The following is a 19,562-nucleotide window of genomic DNA, read 5'->3' as shown; positions in this document are numbered from 1 at the left end:
GAGCTGAAGTAACAGTCCAGATAGATCAGTATTTGCTCTATCTTATTAACCAATCTGATTGTTTGTCCGTCAGTGGGATTATGGGTGCTTTTAATGAAAGTCCTCACCTTTAATCTACAACAGCTCCTTTCTGCTGGAAAGTTTAAGAATAATCAGCATGCTAAAGCTTTGTAAGTGAATTGAGTTGAGTTGAGTTGCACCAGATTGTCCTGGTTTCTCTTCCCACACAAGTGGCAACAGCTCCACCAATCCCCATCCATTCTGTCCCAAAGTCTGAACAAGTTGGAGAAACTCAGCAGGCGTGGTAGGATCTGTTGAGAGAAAAAGTGTTAACACTTCAAATGTCGTGACCCTTTGTCAGAATTTTCTGATGAAATATCACTGGACTCGAAACATTAATTGTTTTCTTCTCTCTATAGATGCTTTCAGATCTACCGGGTCCCTCCCAACAATTTCTGTTTTGGTTTCAGATTTCCAGCATCTGCATTCTTTTATTTTTATTACCCATCCATTCTGTATTAGTTTCTGAATTACATCACTCTTTGTATAATTTTAAGTGTTTATTTATGTGTCTAAAATAGACATTGTGATTTGATGTGGTGGAAAGCTTCTGACTGTGTGTAGACCGCCATTGATCATCTAGCTGTTTCTAATTGTTATTCTTCAGGGCACACTCTGACCACACTTTAAAAATAAATTCTGCACAATGCCATGTTAGTGCCTACAGTGATGCAGAGCCCATACCTCTTTTATTTAGAGGCTGATAAGAGACCTGATAAAAGTGTTTAAAGACATAAAACTCTCTCTCCAATGGCTCAAGAGCCAATAATTAACCAGAGAGCACAGATTGAAAAGTATGTTGGATAAATACTTGAAGAAAATAAGGGGTTTATGGGAAAAAAGGGGGGTGGTTCTTGGCACTAACTAGATTACTCCGCAAAAGCTGCCAAATGGGTCCTGTGTTAGTGCTGTAATATGATGCCTTTGTTTGACCAAGACTGATCATTTTACCAATGTATCCAGGTATGCGTTGGTGTCACATTTTGATGAATTCCTGCTGTGAAGTACCTTGCAATGTTTTACTTGGTTAAAGGTGCTATATAAACGGAGTTGTTGTCAGCTTTGAAGATATTTGAGGAAGATCGTCTGCGGCTGGGCCGACTGGCTTATCTGTGTTTTAAATTCTGTACAATTCAATATGCAATTATTTCATGCAGAAACAGCCCATATAAAAAGAGCCCAGGGAGATTAGCATGTTAACATGCCACTAGCAACTGGTGCCTCAACCTTCAAGTGAAGCTGTGTCCTGGCGTGGACGTCTGGTGTTGTGAGAATAGAGAGATCTTGGGCTGTCACACAGCCCTGCATTGTGAGCCAATGTCTATGAGTAGGAGATTGGTACAAACCTAACCCAGTCTCTTGGGATATTGATGCAGTCCCTACAAGTTGCTGCAAACCACCCTAGTCACACTGACACTGAGAAAAAATGCACATATAACGAATCATGCTGACTTGCACTGCAAGCAATTGTATTTTGATGGCCAAGAAAAGCCCTTTGTTTCTGTTTTTATTGATTTATATGTCTTTCTTTCTCTGGAGCTAGCCAATTGGATACAAAATTGGCTCGAAGGTAGGAAACAGAAGGTGGTGGTAGAGGGTTGCGTTTTGGACTGAAGGCAGACAACACCAAAATTTGTGATGCAGTGGACAGTGAAGGTTATCTCAAAGTATAACAGGAACGTGATCAGATGGGCCCATGGGCCAAGATGTGGCAGGCGGATTTTAATGCTAGGCCCTGGGTAGTGTTGTTGAACAGAGATCTAGAGGTGCAGGTGCATAGTTCCTTTGGAAGTGGAGTCACAGGTAGTCAGGGTGGTGAAGAAGGCATTTGGTATGCTTGCCTTTATTGGTCAGTGCATTGAGTACAGGAGTTGGGATTTCATGTTGCAGCTGTACAGGAAATTGGTGAGGCTGCTTTTAGAGTACTGTTCACTTCTGGTCTCTCTGCTATAGGAAAGATGTTGTTAAACTTGAAAAGGTTCAGGAAAGATCTACAAAGATGTTGCTGGGACTGGAGAGTTTTGAGCTATAGGGAGAGGCTGAATAGGCCGAGGCTGAGGGGTAACCTTGTAGAGGTTTATAAAATTATGAGGGGTGTGGGTAGGATGAATAAACATGGTCTTTTCCCCAGAATAGGGGAGTCCAAAACTGGAGGACATAGGTTTAAGGTGAGAGGGAAGGATCTGAAAGGGACCTGAGGTGCAACTTTTTAATGCAGAGCATGGTGCATATATGGAACGAGTTGCTAGAGGAGGTAGTGGAAGTGGGTATAATTACGGCATTTAAAAAGCATCTGGTTGGGAACATGAATAGGAAGGGTTTAGATGGATGTGGGCCAAATGTTGGCAAATGGGACTAGATCAATTTCCGATATCTGGTAGGAAATGTCCGTTTCCGTGCTCTATGATTCTGTATTTGTCTGTGTTATTTGTTGTTGTGTGTGTGTGTGTGTGTGTGTGTGTGTGTGTGTGTGTGTGAGTGTGTGTGTGTGTGTGTGTGTGTGTGTGTGTGTGTTTAATACAGACGGTTTGTATGTGTGTTTATAATTATACGAAATACAAATCTAGAAATAAATTAGGGTTGTCAAGCAATTAAAATAATCATTATTAATTCCAGGATTAAAAATATTCATCTTTGATTTTAATTGCATATTAAATAGAATTACTGCATCTATTTCAAGTTGGTTTTATTACTGATGTGATTATCCAAACAAAAGCAATGAAGCCTAGACAGCTCTGTCAATTATCTGCTCACCTGTTGTTAAACAAACTATTTCTAAACAATTATCCTTTTTACATCAGCTATTAATATTTTATGAACATAAACCCTACAACTGCTTCAGAAGAAAATGTCAATACTTGATTCCCTCTGTGCATAACTTTTAAAATTGAATGTTTGGCTTTAGCTATAGCTCATGTGCAGCACACTCGCCTCAAAATATTATGCATTCTTCCACTGATCCATACACACCTCCCCACCCGGGACTACACTGCTCCTGGTGCAGTACCTGAGGGAAGGCTGCACTGTCAAAGGTGCAGTCATTTGGATGAAATATTAAACTGAGGCCCTGAGTGCGTTCAGATCTCATAGTTGATATTTTATAGAAACCTGGATGTATTTGTACAAGGGGCACAAAAAGTCAGCATGCAGGTACAGCAAGAAATCTTTACTTCAGAGGACTATGGATATCATATGCAGTCATAAAATAAATTTAAAACTGATATGGGCAAACATTTGAGGTATCTGGGAATTGAGTATATAAGAGGTCAGAGATGTTAATCTAAAGCACAAAATCATTGGTGAAATAGATTTGATGGCCTATTCGTGTTCTCATTCCTATCTCTTGCATTCTAATATTCTTCTTCAAAGAACAATAACATTCTCCCTGGTATGCTGGCTAATATTAATCTCCCAAACATTATCACTAAAGCAAATTGTCATAGAAACATAGGAGCAGGAGTAGGCCATTAAGCCCATCAAATCCATGCTGCCATTCAGTCATCTATCCCAAAGCCATACTCCCACTCTCTCCCCATAACTCTCTTAATTCAATTTCATAGATATCTATTTCTTAACTATACTCAGTCATTTGGTTTCCACAGCCTTCTGCAGTAGAGGGTTCCACAACTTCACCAGTCTCCAAATGAAGAAATTTCTTCTCATCTCAGTCTGAAATTGTATACCATGTGTTCTGAGACTGTGATTTCATGTTATGGATCCCACAGCCAAACATCATCTCTGCGTCCAGCTCTCTCAGAATTTTGTTCCAATGAGATCCCCTCTCATTCTTCTAAACTCCAGGGAGTACAGGCCTGGTCAACCCAATCTTTCCTCATACAACAAACCTGCTATCCTTGGAGTGATTCTGATGGACGTTTTGTTACAATCCCTCAATGGCAAGAGTATCTTTTCGTGGGTAAGGAGACTAAAAGTGAGCATGACATTCCAGGTGTGATCTCACCAAGGCATTGTATAGCTTCAGTAAGACTTCCTAGCTCCAGTACTTAAACTCTCTTGCAATGATTGGAATTAAATAACAACATATCATTTGCTTTCCTAACTGCTTGCTTTCAATAACAAATGAACAAAGATACCCAAGTCCATTTATGCACCGGCCTTTCCCAATCTATCACCATTTAAATGATTCTCTGCCATTCTATTTTTCCTTCTGAAACAGACAACTTCACATTTGTCCATCTTGTACTACATCTGCTGTGTATCTGTCTGCACACTCAACTTGTTTAAATTGCTCTAAAGCCTCTTTACATTCTCATCCCTACATAATGTTGTCATTAGCAAACTTGGAATTATTACACTGTCATCCAAATCACTGATTATATATTGTGAATAGCTGGGGCTCAGGAACTGATCCCGGCAATATCCTACTTGTCACCGCCTTCTGAAAATGATCCATTTATTCCCAGTCTCCAATTTCTATCTGCTAAAAAATTGACAGTTCATGCCGGTATATTGCCAGCAATCCCATGTGTTTTGATTTTGTACAAAAATTTCTTGCATGGGACTTTATCAAAAAGCCTCTGAAAATCCAAATTCATCACATCAACTGGTTCTCCCTCATCTATTTTGCTGGTTATGTCCTCAAACAAAAACTCCAGTAGATTTGTCAAACACTATTTCCCTTTCTTTAACCCATGTTGACTTTATGTTTTCTCCAAGGTAGGTTTTAAGTGTCATTATCACATCCTAATAGACTCCAACATTTTCCCTTCTTCTGAGGTTAGGCTAGCCATACTGCAATTCCTGGTTTTTGTCCTTTTTTTTTAGAAAGCATGGGTATTGTATATACCACCTCTCAATCTGCTGTAACTGCTCCAGAATTTTGAAAGATGGCAACCAACAGCTGCATCATTTCAGTGACCATCTCCTTTAGTACCCTGGAATGTGGATCATCAGGGCCAGGGGATTTATCAGCTTTCAGTTCTGTTAATTTCTCCAGCATTATTTTTTCTACTAATACAAAATTCATTCAACTCCCCCTTTCCCAATACCCACTTACTTACCCAGCACTTCTGGGAAGTTTTTGTTATCTTTTGTGAAGACAGGACAAAATGGTTTAATTTCTTTGCCATTTCCTCATTCTATGTTAGTAACGTTTCTGTTTCAAACTAAAGGATTTACATTTGTCTTCACGAAGCTCTTTCTTTTTGCATACCTCTAGAAATTTTACAGTCTGCTTTTACATTCTTTGCAAGTTTGAAGTCGGGCTCAGTTTATATCTTTTAATCAACGACTGCTCCTCTCTCGCTGAATTCTAAACTGCTCCCAGTCATCAGGCTGGCTACTTTTTCTACAAATTTATCATCAACGGATCCCATCCCAATTCCTTTGTTGACCATAGTTTTGTCAACTTTTCTATTTTTCACCTGAAAAATGTTTAACTGCAATTTATGCATTTGTTTCTTAGAGATGACTCAGTTAATATACAAAATATCATTGAATCCATTGTTTAGATTTAGGACTCTAGATACAGATTAGATTACTCCACTTGGTACCCCAATGAAGAATTCTATCATGTTATCACTTTGTGCTAAAGGAACTGTCTCAATAAGATTTAATTTAAAAAAAATTATAGTCTGCCCCTGACTTGGCTGCTCAATAAATTGGTATAAAAATCATGCTTCAGAAATAAATCTGCCACAGTATTATTGCTAATGTGATTCACCCAGTTTATATGTACGTTAGAATTGCTGATGATTACTGTAGCACCCTTATTGTGTGCGTCTCTAATTTCCTGTTTAATTCCACCCTCTACCTCACCGCTACCAGTACTGTTTGGAGGTCTATAGGTAACTCCCACTAATATTTTCATCCTTGTTGCTGCTCAGATTCAGACTGATTCCAAATGTATATTTCCTGCACAATGATCCTTTCTCACTATTGCGCTGATTTTATCTTTCACTCTCAGTGCCATCCCACATTCTTTTAAATTGTGACTGTTCTTCCTAAAGATTGAACACCTTAAATTCTTCAGTTCCCAAACTTAGTTGTCCCATAGCCTTGTCTCCAAACCCACAACTCTTGTACAACTATTGGTGCCTTTAATTCGTCTATCTTTTGCAAATTCTCCATGCATTCTGATATAATATCTATAGACGTTATTTGACATTTTGTTTGTACTTGAGTCCTATTTGCTGCTCCCCTTGTTTCCTTTGTCTTCCACTTTTGCTTTCCACTTTCCTATTTTTCATGTCCATCTTTGCCTCACACTCTTGTCTTCCTGCTGAAGCCCCCACACAAACGCTCAGGTTTGAAGTCCCAAACTTCCCTGTCAGGGTATTGGCCCTGGTCCTACTGGGGTACAACCCGTCCAGCTTGTACGGGTCACATCTTCCCCAGAATTGGTCCCAATGCCTCAAGAATCTAAATCCATCCCTCCAGCCACGCATTTTGTTCAGTGTATTCTTCTATTCTCTTATGAACATGTGACTTGGGAAGTAATCCTGAGATTACGACCTTTTTTTTGAGGTTGTTGATTTCCGAGCTCCTTTATAGTTCTTACAATACATCTGAACAAGTTGATTGAAACATGTCCAGGGCAAATGGAACTTGAACTAGGGCCTCTGAACTCTGAGGAAGCGACACTACCACTGTGCTACCTGTGCCCTCTCCTAACACTCTATGTGCTACTTGTCAGATTTTGTTTTCATTTTACTTGCACAAGCATAAACCATGACGTATTCAAGTTCTCCCACCCCCTTCAGAATGTTCTGCATCAACTCAGTGACATCCTTGACCTTGGCACCAGGGGGCAATATTACCATCTCACTTTTCCTTACAACAGAATACCCTTTCACTGTTGTGTTCTCACGCTTTGCTTCTCCCACACATACATTGTACCAGACAACATCCTGCTGCCATGGATTTGACTCTTGCTGCATTTCCCAGGGGGGAGTCCATCTCCCCCAGCAGTACCCAAAGTAGAAAATCCATTAGGGAGAGGTGGCACCAGGGAACTCCAACACTACCTGAGGGTGCGTCTACTCTGTCTAGTGATCACCCATTCCCTTTCCACCCGTCACTCTTTATCTGTGGTGTGACCACCATATGGTCCATGCTATTGACAAAGATCTCAGCCTTTATGTTTACGCCATAGTGACTCCAGTTGCTGATCCAGATCTGAAATGTGGCAGCTGGATACAATTCTTACATGTGTGCTTACCGTGGACCCTGTTTTCCCATATTGCACAGGAAGTGCATTTCCACATGTCAAAGATGGCTTACCCTTAAGTTACTCTTTTTTTACATTTGCTTCCTCTAGTCTAAATAATATTACATATATGCCAGGGCCTTTACCTTATTCCTTATGCTTTATATTGTTTTAATCTAAGTAATCAAATAAACTAATAACCAATTTTTCCTTTAAAGACTGGACAGTAAAAATAATCACCTGGTCTTGCTTACTGAGTTCACCACTTGCATGGCATTGTCTCCCAGTTCGATGTAATGAGCTTGTGTTGTCGCTGCAATGGCTCTCTGTTTATGTTTTACATGTAATGTTTGCTGTGCTTAAATTAGTTTCCATGTTTCCTACATTGAAGCCTGTCAACTTTTAAGGCAAGCGCTCTGTTTCTACTGGTTAGGTATTTACTTCTGTAAGGAACAATGTATAATTCTGATTAATCTGTTTTGTATTTTTTTTGTTCAAGGGGTGTTGTGATTTTAGTTTCATTTTTGGAGTTGTTTTTAGGTATGGCTATTTGCGTACATGCATTTTTAATGGGGTTTTATAACCCTTGAAAAGAAAAGATGAGGGGTGGTATTTATTGCACTAAAGTAAGATAGAAAGAAGATGTGCTGTTGTCCAGCAACAGGTGTCTAAAAACCCTTCCTTTGAAAAGCATGTGGATCCAATGGAGATTTTAAGACTAAGATTACTTGACTTTTGCTGGGAAAAGGGTATGAACCATATTATTGAAAGTTAATGATCTAGAAGAATGACAAGGGAGATTCAAGGAGCTAAATAGCCTACTCGTGTTACTAATAAATCACAACTAAACATTCTTCAGATTGAGAATTTTATAATTCTGGTTTCTGCAATGTTGGTCACCTGATCAGATCACTATCTGCCATGACCCCTTCGTGTATTGACGCACTCCTCTATATCCACACTGAATGGTCTCGGTCATTGTTATTAGTCTTTGGATGCCTTCATTAAAAAGTCTTCAACTGTGTATAGTCATAGTGAAAGAACATGGCAAATATGAGCTGGGGTAGGCCTTTCTGGCCCTTTTCAGCCTGTTTTGCTTTAGAAGATCATAGTTTATCTTCCACGACAGCCCTACAGTCCTGCGTTACCTCCATAGTCCTTCATTTCCTTAGTATCCATAATCTATCCCCCTCATTCTTGAACATACTCAGTAACTGAGAGTCCACAGGGTGGAGAAATTCCAAAGATTCTCAATCCCCTTGGATAGGCAGTGACTTAGCAGCATTATCGCTGGGCTATCAATCCAGAGACTCTGGTTCAAATACTGCCATGGCAGAATTTGAATTCAATAAAACAAAATCTGGAATTAAGAGTCTGATGATGACCATGAAACCAGTGTCGATTGTTGGAAAAATCTATTCGGTTCACTAATGTCCTTGAGGGAAGGAAACTGCCATCCTTAGCTGGTCTGATCTACATGTGACTCCAGACCCATAACAATGTGGTTGACTCTTAACTGCTCTCTAGGGAAATTGAAGATGGATGATAAATGCAGACGTGGTCAACGACATGCACATCTTGTGACTGAATAAAAAAAATTTCTCCACATCTCAGTCCTGTTCACACCTGATACAAACTTACCGTCACCTCTCAGGGTTCCCTCCCAAGTCATGCACCATTGTGAATTTCTTTCGTTGACAATGGGTCAAGATGCTTGAACTACTTCCAAAGAGCAATATGGGTAGTTCAAGAAGGTGACTCACCATGACCATTTCAAAGTGATATTAGGGCTGGTTATAAATGCTACTGTTGCTTGTGATACACACATGCTGAGATTTTTTCAAAAGTCCTGTACTTGCTCTTCTATGGTTAGTATCTGAATCCACTAGCTATGAGCTGTGTTTTGCCTTATGGTTTAAAAGGGTAAATAGCGAATCATTATTCAAATTTGAAGGACTTTTTCTGTTTTGCTTTGCACCTGTAGGTTCCAAAGCTGCTGCAGAATACTCCAATGGAATCTTTGATATTGCCTCACCTATCCCACCAACCTATCTGAGGTCACTGCAGATTTTGCAGCTTGTGGAAGATTTGAGGATCGGCCTGGAGATGTTGGGAAGTGAGCACGAGAGGGAAGAAGTACGAAATCAGATCCCTGCTGCTACTGTGCAGACAGTTGCCAGCTGGCTGGATAATTTCTCTGTGAGTATAAAAAGAATAGTCTGACACAGAGTATGTAGCTTAAAGATGATATCACAGGAAGGATGGTCACCTTGTCTTTGGATCAGCCTTGGTCCAGGAGGTCATGCTTTGTCTCTTCGATTTGTAAGGTCATGGATTCTTGCTTCACTCAACAGATGTGAGTTATAATCCAGGCTAACTTTCCCTGTGCTTCACCAAGTGAGTGCTGCACTATTGGGTGTGCCATATCTCGGATGACATGTTGGGCATTGTTTTCAGCACCTTTTGTTTTTATTTCCATTCAGCAGGTCGGCCAATGTTTGCGCTGAAACAAGCCGAGTTAATGGACTGAACTTCCCCACCCTCCATGGGAGTGACAGGTTTTAGGGTTGGGAAAGGGAACGCCTGAGAAATGCATGCCCTCCTTTTGCTCTGTTTCCCTCAGTGATTTCAGAACTGAGCAGCTCCTCTGAGACCATCTCTGTCATTTTTCTGATTGGCTGAGTATTTCCCGCATTTTCTACCTTATTCGCTAAAACTTCATCAGATCATTTATCTATTGATGATTATGGAATGTTCCTGTGTGAAAGTTGGCATTTACATTTCCCTATATTACAACAATTCAGTAACAAAAAGGTATTTTTCTGAAGAAGGGTCCAGACCCGAAACGTCAGCTTTCCTGCTCCTCTGTTGCTGCCTGGCCTGCTGTGTTTATCCAGCTCTACACCTTGTTATCTCAGACTCCAGCATCGGCAGTTCCTACTCGCTGACCATGAAGCACAGTGGGACTCTAGGAAGCTTAAATTTCACTTGCTGTTGATGCACAGGCCAAAGTTTAAATCAGAATGTTCATTACCTTTGCTATTGACAATTTGCTTCTTGATTGGATAGAACAATGAAACAGTGTATGTCCCCCCCCAAGTCTCCATGCTATGAAGGAAAGAAGAAATAAAGATGCACTTATATAGACTCTTTCACAGCTTCAATGTTCCAAACTAATTTACATCCATTTAAGTATCTTTTTGAAGTGTAGTCACTGTTAATGGTGGCGTGTCATAGTGTGACAGTCAATAATCGTTAAGAATGCTCTCTCAAATTACAGTGATAACCAGACTTTAATGGTGTTGCTTTACCGATTTTAAATGTTGGTCATTCATTTTCTCTTCAAAATTGTCACCATGGTATTTTTACATCTACCTGCGAGAGTGCACAGGCCTTGCTTTACCATCTTGACCGAAAGACAAAACCACAGCACTCCCTCCGTGTTTGTGCATTCTCCAAAGTACAAGAGTCCCTTCTGGAAATGTGATTGGTAATTCACTCGAAGGTTATTGTTCCACTTCGCAACTTAAGAGTTCAGGAACCAAAACTCTGAACTATTGCATAAGACAATTAGCATCGGAAAAGTTATCACATGATAAGCTGTTCCTTGCAAGCTAAAAAGGAGACATTCTGGAGGGTGTTTGTCTGTGTCCTACAAATTCTGCATGTGCCTACTGGAATGTGTATAGCTCTTCAGTGATTGTTCTTAGTGTAGCTAATGTTTACTTAGAATCTTGAGATGGTCAGGATTGATTGGCATTTAATCCATGATATGATCTTAATCAATTACTGAGTAACACGTAGTAAATATATTTACTTTTCATCAAAATTGAGCCTATGCTGCCAAAGAGTTTGTATGGGCATCTTTCCCCACTTGGCATCAGTGGCTTCGATTGATGCCCGCAGAAAGAATTGGAAGCAGTGAATCTAAGTGAGGCATTGTAGATGCTACAGCTCCTGGTGTTTACACTGGTCATTCCTGAGCAAATATTTCATGCATATAGTCGGTAGAATTGAGTTGTTCGAATGGGAATAGGATAAACATTGAAGAGTTCAAACAACTAGTGATCCACGAAGTGCTATGGGCCGTTAGAAACAGCAGCAGAATTTTATTTGGTAACAGTCTATAATTTCATGGCCTGGCGTATCCCAGTTCCACTATACCATCACCAGCAAGCTAAAGAATCAACTTTTAGTTTATTGAAGAGCGCAAGAGGGTACACCAGGTGCAACAGGTAGTCACTCCTAAAAGTAACATCCCAGCCCAGTGAAGTTGCTAAACAGGACTACATGCATGTGTGTGCCAAGTGACAAATTACAAGCTGAGCAATCCCACAACAAACAGATCAAATGAAAGCTCTGAAGTCCTGCCACATTCAGTCTTAACTGTGCATCACTACTTAAACAACTAACAGGATGAGGAGGCTCCACAAGTATTCCCCTCAGGGAGCCCAGCACACCAGTGAAAAAGACCAGCATTTCATAACTACCTTCAATCAGCTGTGTTGAGTGAATGATGCACCTTAGTTTGCAAATTATTGGATTCACACCACATGATAACACCAAAACATTGAAGACACAAGATACTCCGTAGGCTGTTATGGGCTGTTTAGTAGTTACACAACATTGTGAAAAATCTCTCTGGTATGTCATGTTCACAAAAGCAGGATGAATCCAGTCTATCCAATTATTGCCCATGGGTTTACTCTCCATTATTATGATGAATTACATCATAACAGTGCTACCAAATAGTGCATAAACAGATATAGCCTCCCCACTGGTCCTCAGTAAGTCTTGCATCAAAACCACTCCATTCCAGATGTCATTATGGCTATTGTTCAAACATCGGCAAAAGAGCTGAATTCCAGAAATGATATGAGACTGACTGCTCTTGACATCAAAGCAACATTTGACTGACTGTGATGTCAAGGAACCTGAGCAAAATTGGAGTCAATGAGAATCTGGGTTGGGGTAGAATCTCCATTATTTGGAGACATACCTAGCAGAGAAGAAGATGGTGATGGTGGTCATTGTCGTTGGAGGTTTGTCATCTCAGTTCCAGGGCATATCTGCATCTATCTTCAGCTGCTTCATCAATGACCTTCCCTCCTTCACAAGGTCAAAAGTAGGGACTGTCCCTGATAACCGCACAGCAGTCAGTAATGCTTGTATCTACTCAGATGCTGCAAATGGACACAGACTATTTCAGTAAGACCTGCAATAACAATCTGGCTTGGAATAATAAATGACATGCAATATTTTTAGCACACAAGCACCAGGCGGTGGCCTTCTCCAACAAAGGTGATCTCCCTTTGACTATCAACAAAATTCCCCACTGAGTCCTCCAGTGTCAACATCCTGGGAGCTACCTTTGACTAGAAATTGAACAGGACCAGTCTCGTAGATAGAGTCGCTGCAAGAGAAGCTCTGATGCTGGGAATTCTACAGCAAGTGACTTGCCTCCCAGCTTGTCAAAACTTATCACCACCTGCAAGTCAGGAATGTGATTGAATGCCTCCAATTTACCCAGATAAGTTTGATTACACTAATACTTAATACCATCTAGGACGAAGTAAACAACTTTTAAAAAAAAATTTAAAGAATTGTGGATGCTGTAAATCAGAAACAGAAGCGGAAATTGCCAGACTTGCCGAGCTTTTCTAGCAGCATCTGTGGAGAGAAATCAAAGTTAACGTTTTGGGTCTGGTGACTCTTCCTCAGAACTTCCTCTGTTCAAAATATTTAATTGGCACCCCATCCACTGCCTTAAACAGTCACTGCCTGCAGTATTTCACACAATGTGTATTATGTACAAGATAAGGTACAACAATTTGAAAGGACAATGGCAGCAGCTTCATGGGAATGCCACCATTTTTGCAAGTTATTCTCCAAACCCCACATCACCTTTACTTGGAACAGGAGCACTGTTGCTTCATTGTCACTATGTTACCATCTTGGAACTGACTTCCTTTCAGCTGTGTGGGTTTACGTATACCCAACGGACTACGGCAGTTCAATGTGACACAAAGGACACAAAGAGCAATACAACACAGGAACAGGCATTTCGCCCTCCAAGCCTGCACTGACATATTTTGCCCTTCCCACCACCACTTTCTCGAGCTACTACAGTCGAACAGCAAATGCTGGTCTGCAGTGTGGCATTCATCTCACGAAAGAATTTTTTAAAAAAAGTATTGCTAAACCAGAATCCAACATAGGTCAACAATTATAGGGGGTGATGAGTGAATGTGAGTTGATGCGAGTTAAGGTACAGGCAGCAGTGTTCTTGTTGTGGTTAAGCAGCTTGAAAGCCCTTTGGGTTCCCAAAGAGCGTAACATAAACTCGACCTTTTGCGTCTTCTAAATACATCATTTCATTGACAGTTTTCATAAACGGTACTTTTGAGGTCTATACAAGAAGCACGTAAAGCAGTGCATTAAATCCATATCATGCAGTTTTTTTTTCAAATATGATGTGTCCGTCAGTAAAGGATTAAGCTGTGCGATTAAATGCCATTGCCAACCTTCCAGCTTTGCCCAGGAGATTCCAGAGAGAGACAGCTGTGAGCAGGAGTTAAGAGAAGAATTGTGGGCATTTTCTAAAAGCTACGTGTTATTTTGGTTGTATTCCCTGCAAATTATTTTCATTCGGAGGAAAAAGAGGAATTGGAGGTGGAAAAATTAGCAGTGACATTAATCAATCAGGAAGCAGACTGACCCCCACAAGGGCCGTGCAGGTGGGGATCTGCAGGGATGGATTTGTGGGGAACCAATAACTGCTGGCTGGTGGTGTGGCAGGGCAGTTGGAGATGAGTGTAAATTCAGGAATACCACCGGCCAGAATTGACAACCCTTTCTGTGACTGACAGGTTTTAGAGAATTATGTCTGCACCGCCCCCCTGTCTTGCAATTTGTTAAACAAATGGTTAACTACATAGTTTTAAAAAAATGTAATCCAAGCTTTGGCTGATCCTGTAGCTCTGTTTATTTTGTCTGTTCATTTCTAGCACACTCGTGTTTACCCTTTATCCCCTGGGGTCCTGTTACATATGGCATTCTGTAATACTGTGATTGAACGTCTCGATTTCTTAACCTTTGTGGAGTTCAATTGCTTTGCAGCACAACCTTGTCTAACCTTGCTGCCAAACCACAGTCAATATTAAATATGTTGCAAATCTTTCCGTTTAATGGTAAGTTGTGTTTAATTAGAGTTGGGGCGCCAGGGTAAAAAAAAAGGAACAAATCTCCTGAATTTTTACCATACCGATCAGAGATCCATGTTTGCCAGATGAAAAGAAACGCATCTTTTCTGCTTTGCAAACATGCCTGAAATGTGACCTCTGAAATATGCTTTGCATATGTTGGGTTTTATTATTTTTACTTTTTCTTCTCCCTTTCCTTTTGAAAATGTATAAAAGTTGGTTGTTTAGTTTTCAGCTCTATTACAAGGCATTTGGTATGCATGCCTTCATTGGTCATAACATTGAGTTGGGATGTCATATTGCAGCTATACAGGACATTGGTGAGGCCACTTTTAGAAATTCTGGTCTCCCTGTATAGGAAAGATGTTGTTAAACTTGAAAGGTCGCAGAAAAGATATATCAAGGATGTTACTGGGACTGGAGGGTTTGAGTTGTAGGGAGAGGCTGAATAGGCTGGGGCTTTTTTTCCCTGGAACATTGGCAGCTGAGGGGTGACCTCATAGAGGTTCATAAAATCATGAGGGGCATGGATAGGGTGAACAACCAAGGTCTTTTCTTTCCCCCCAGGGTTGGGGAGTCCAAAACTAGAGGGCATAGGTTTAAGGCGAGAGGGGAAAAGATTTGAAAGGGACCTGAGGGGCAACTTTTTCACAGAGGGTGGCGCATGTATGGAACAAGCTGCCAGAGGAAGCGGTGGAGGTGAGTACAGTTACAACATTTAAAAGGCACCTGGATGGGTAGATGAATGGGAAGGTTTTAAGAGGGATACGGACCAAATGCTGGCAAATGGGACTTGGTCATATTGGGATGTCTGGTTGGTGCAGACAAGTTGGGCCAAAGGATCTGTTTTCATGTTGTATGACCCCTTGACTCTAACAGGTGCTCCCAATAGCACTGGCAGCAACAAGGAGGTCGTGGGTAGGCCTGAAATTTGGCACTTACAACAGTTTTGTGGAGAAGGGTAAGTGAAAATTAGACACCAAGCCTCCCAAGAAAAATTAAGACAGGAGGCCAAAACCTTTGTCAAAAAAAGTAGGTTTTGATGAAGAAAATGAAGCAGGGAGGTTTCGGAAAAATATTCTGGAGATGGGGCCCAAGTGGCTAAAGACACTGTTAATTGTCTATTAGCAGAAGGTATCTTTTGGGTTGTTTCTTGAACACACAGACACAAACTTTCACGGACACTGGTATGTAGAGTTTGCAGTTACATTCTTAAAGTATTTCAGTTTGAGTAGATCTAAGTGGAGTAAAGATTTGGTTCTGATCTCATCTGTTTCAAATTATCAGGAGTTTAACTCGTGGCTACCAATGGTAGAACAGTTAAAATCAGAGATGTGCCGAATGATCTTTGGAGGGTTATAAAACTGGAGAAGCTTATAGGTGCAGAAATGGGTAAAGCCATAGAGGGACTTGAAAACAAGGGGCAAATTCAATATTTATGCTATTTCTTGAAACCAATCTAGCACAGCAACTTAAAAGTAATAGATGAATGGACCTTTGTTGTAAGACAAAGGGTGATGGATGGAACATGAGACACCTGCCAGGAAAGATTGCCCCACCAACATTGGCTGATGGAGAAGGGGTGAGAGATGGAAGAGATTGAGTAGCAATCTGAGGAAAGCTTGATCATAACCAATATTTGTTGAGATAATTTCTATTCTTCCTGTCTCCACAGAAACATGTTTAAGAATTTCAATAGGCTCTTGATCCACTTAGTTTAAATTTATTTTGTAAATGAGACTTGGAGCATGCCACTCATTTTATGTTTGTAAGGTGTCTAATGATCATTTTTGCTGGGAATCTGAATATTTGCTAAGCTGCCTTTACCAATATGGCAGCATCAGAAGGACAGGAGTAAGCTGAAATCTGAGATTCAGCATTCTTCTAAATGCAAATGTGTTCACTGTAAAACATTGAAGAAAAGCAACCTGCAGACCGAAGAAATTTTGTTTTAAAAGTGCCAGATGAAGTGGAGAAGTTGCCTTAAAAATTATCAGAATTACATTTTTTATGAATAAAGTCATAGAGGACAAAAGCAAAGATTTATGATATTAAACCTTTATAAACTGGGTCGCTAATAGAGTATTGCGTCCAGTTCTGGGGACCACACTAAGAAGGATGTTGTGGCCTTGAGAAGATGGAATGAAGATTTACTAGACTTGTGCTAGGAATGAGGAATTACGGAATTACATGGAGACATTGGTGAAGTTGGGATTGTACTCCTTTGAGCAGAGAGGGTTAAGTGGAGGGTTAATAGAGATGTTGACAGTTGAGGGGCTTTGATGAACTAAATAAGGAGAAACTGTTTCCACTAATAGGGTCAATGGCCAAATGATACAGATTTAAGATGAATCATGAAGTCACAGGGAGAGATGAGGACTTTCCTTTACACACAGCGATTTGTTGAGATCAGATATGTGCTGCATGAAAGAGTGGTAAAAGCAGATAAGCACTTGCAAAGGAGAACTGGATAAATTTTTTTTTGAAAAGGAAGGTTTTCAGTGCTCTGTGGAAAGAGGGACTAATTGGATAGTCAGTTTCAAAAGCCAGCATAGGCGTCATGGGGCCAAATAACCGCTCTGAATCTTATTAATACAATTGTATTTAATGTGAGAATTTAATTTTATAAAAAAAACTACTACTTGAGCAAGTGGAAGGTGTTTACCAAGTGTTTGTATCATCGAGGTACATGACTGGTAGCAGTATTCACACGTAGCAGTTTTCAGACAGGGAGGAAATATTTGGAAGTTGTATAGGGCCAGCGCAATCCGTCCGACTGGTGCAGGACTACAATTACTTCCTGTTTTACTGCTTAGTCCTAAGCAAGCTCCAGTTCAGTCCCACCAGGAACAACGTGAGCATTGAAAGCTCCATCTCATCGGGGGTAAGTCCCAAAGGAGATCAAGAGCAAGATTTTTCTCTCTCTCGCTTTCCGTTTAATGATCTGTTTTACTGTTTTAAGAACTCTGTTTTGACCTGAGGGGAGCCAGCAGGCTGCGTTCGGTTGACGTGGGTCTGTCTGTGTATGTATGTGATGATCCAGACAGCTGTTATTTCTTAAAGATCCTTCATTCTGTGCCAGATGTATATTTTTTAAATGAAATGCCTTTTGATATTCAGAGAGATGCACTGCCACTGGATTCACTTACTCAACTTGAGAAGTTGTTCTTTTGTGATCTGAGATGCTTTTGCTTATTTTTAAAAACTTGAATGGAAAGGGTAAGGTATAGTTTCAGTATTAAAACCATGAGTGTGCCTGGAGGATGGATAAACTGAGTAAGATAAACCTAGTGACATTTTTTTAAAGAACAAAGCAATCTTTTAAGCAAGCAAGAAATATTTGTTGCAGAAAAGCATCTTTTCTTATCTTTTTAACCTTTGCCAGCAATGCATCACTGACATCTCTCAGCTTCTAAAGTTCTGACATTTTGTACATTCCTGATTTTTAATTTCTCCACTGTTGACAGCTATGCCTTCCACTGGATGTGTTCTCTGCTTTGGAATTCTTTAAGCTTCTCTGTCTCTCTCCACCTTTTTTTAAGATACTCCTTAACACTTAACCTCATTGGTTTAATATCACCTTGTGGTGTTCAGTGTCAAATATTTAGTTACATGTTACCAGAACATTAGTGTTAAAGGTGCTGTAAAATACAGGTTGTTGTACAAAGCTGAAAGGTTAACTTTGTGAACCTAGTTTTGAAGACTTCAAAGATCTTCCCGTAAGTGGTTTCTTTGGTAAATATAAACACACAAACTTAATGACCACCTCGCCCAATGAGAGAGAGCTCAAAAACAATTTTTTTCTACAGAAAATTAGTGTGGCCTGCATAGGCAAAATGGTGACCTTCTATACCGTCATGACTCTGATTCTGATTCGGGAAGCCCGAACTCAAATGACATGCTGGGAGAAACGAAAGTACTATCCCATTAAATTTTCTTTCATAAAAATTGGGTTTGTGTCCAGTTGTTGAAAGATACATCTTCAGCCATTGTTGTCTCTCCATGTATGAAAAGACGTGAGGAGACATTAGATTGATGTGTCAGTTGCAAGAGTTGTTTTGGTTGTAAACAACCTGCAGCATCATGCTTGCTTTCATCAGGGAGGGGCCTGCTATATAGGTATAATACAGCACTGCGAAAAACCACTGATCAGAGACATCACTGTTCTAAAACTGCTGACTGGATTGGAGTTAGAAGAATGACAAGTGTTTAAATGAAGCATGTAAGAATAGATAAGGGACTGAAGTGGGGTAAATGCTGAGAAAATGTTTCTCCTGACTGGGATGTGTAGACCTCAGGATGACAGTCACAGACAGTTACAGTCTGTAAGTGTGCACAATCTATAAGGTGCATTGCAGAAATCGACCAAGACTTCTTAGCACCTTCCAAGCTTATGTCCACTTCTATTGAGAAGGACAACAGCTGATACATGGGAATACAACCACTTGCAAATTCCCCTCCAAGACACTCACCATCTAGACTTGGAAATATATCACCATGCCAACAGTGTCACCATGTCAAAATTCTGGAACACCTTCTCTAACAACGTTGTGGATATACCTACACCAAATGGACTACAGTGATTCAAGAAGGCAGCTCGTCATCGCCTTCTCAAGGGCAGTTGAGGATGGGCGATGAATGCTGGCTCAGCCAGCAAGCTCCCATCCAAAATAAATAAAGAGGAAAAGTAAGATTGAAATGCCTTGAAACGAGGAGAAATTTCTTTACTGAGGTTGAGTCTATCCAAGTTGGGATACTCAATTGATGAGAATATTTAAGGTACTTATTGACAGATTTTTGGGTGAGAAGTGAATTGGGAGAGCATGGGAGAGTTGAGGTTGAAAATCAGTGAAGATCTGAAATGATGAAGTAAGTTTGGGCCAAATGCACTATTCCTGCTTTTTCCGATTATTCTTTTTGGGCTAAACTGTCTCTAAGCTTCTCCTCTGGTCATATAGAAAGTTGTCCATTTAAATATTTTCTCAATTCCTGCAGTTTCATTTTTTAAAAAACAATAATGGCTTAGGATTTGTGTTGTCCCTTGTTAGTTGGACTTACCTGGTGCATTTAGATACTAAAAGCTTATACATTGTGACTTGTTGGTAGTCTGAACTAGTAACCGTGTGGTGAGG

General features: G+C 40.3%; 1 protein-coding gene across 5 annotated transcripts in view; it reads left to right on the top strand.

The window, feature by feature from the left end:
- Nucleotides 1-19,562, top strand: part of LOC109911635 (liprin-beta-2) — a 231,286-nt gene that overhangs the window by 97,917 nt on the left and 113,807 nt on the right. For all 5 annotated transcript variants that reach the window (XM_048607121.1, XM_048607120.1, XM_048607119.1 and 2 more), the window contains exon 3: nucleotides 9,213-9,427. In XM_048607121.1, coding sequence (XP_048463078.1) covers nucleotides 9,213-9,427 — 215 coding nt within the window. The remainder of the gene's footprint in view (nucleotides 1-9,212; nucleotides 9,428-19,562) is intronic.

Source organism: Rhincodon typus, chromosome 17 (genome assembly GCF_021869965.1).
Source record: "Rhincodon typus isolate 14 chromosome 17, sRhiTyp1.1, whole genome shotgun sequence".
Classification (NCBI taxonomy): Eukaryota; Metazoa; Chordata; class Chondrichthyes; order Orectolobiformes; family Rhincodontidae; genus Rhincodon; species Rhincodon typus.
This window is presented reverse-complemented; position numbering and strand designations above follow the sequence as displayed.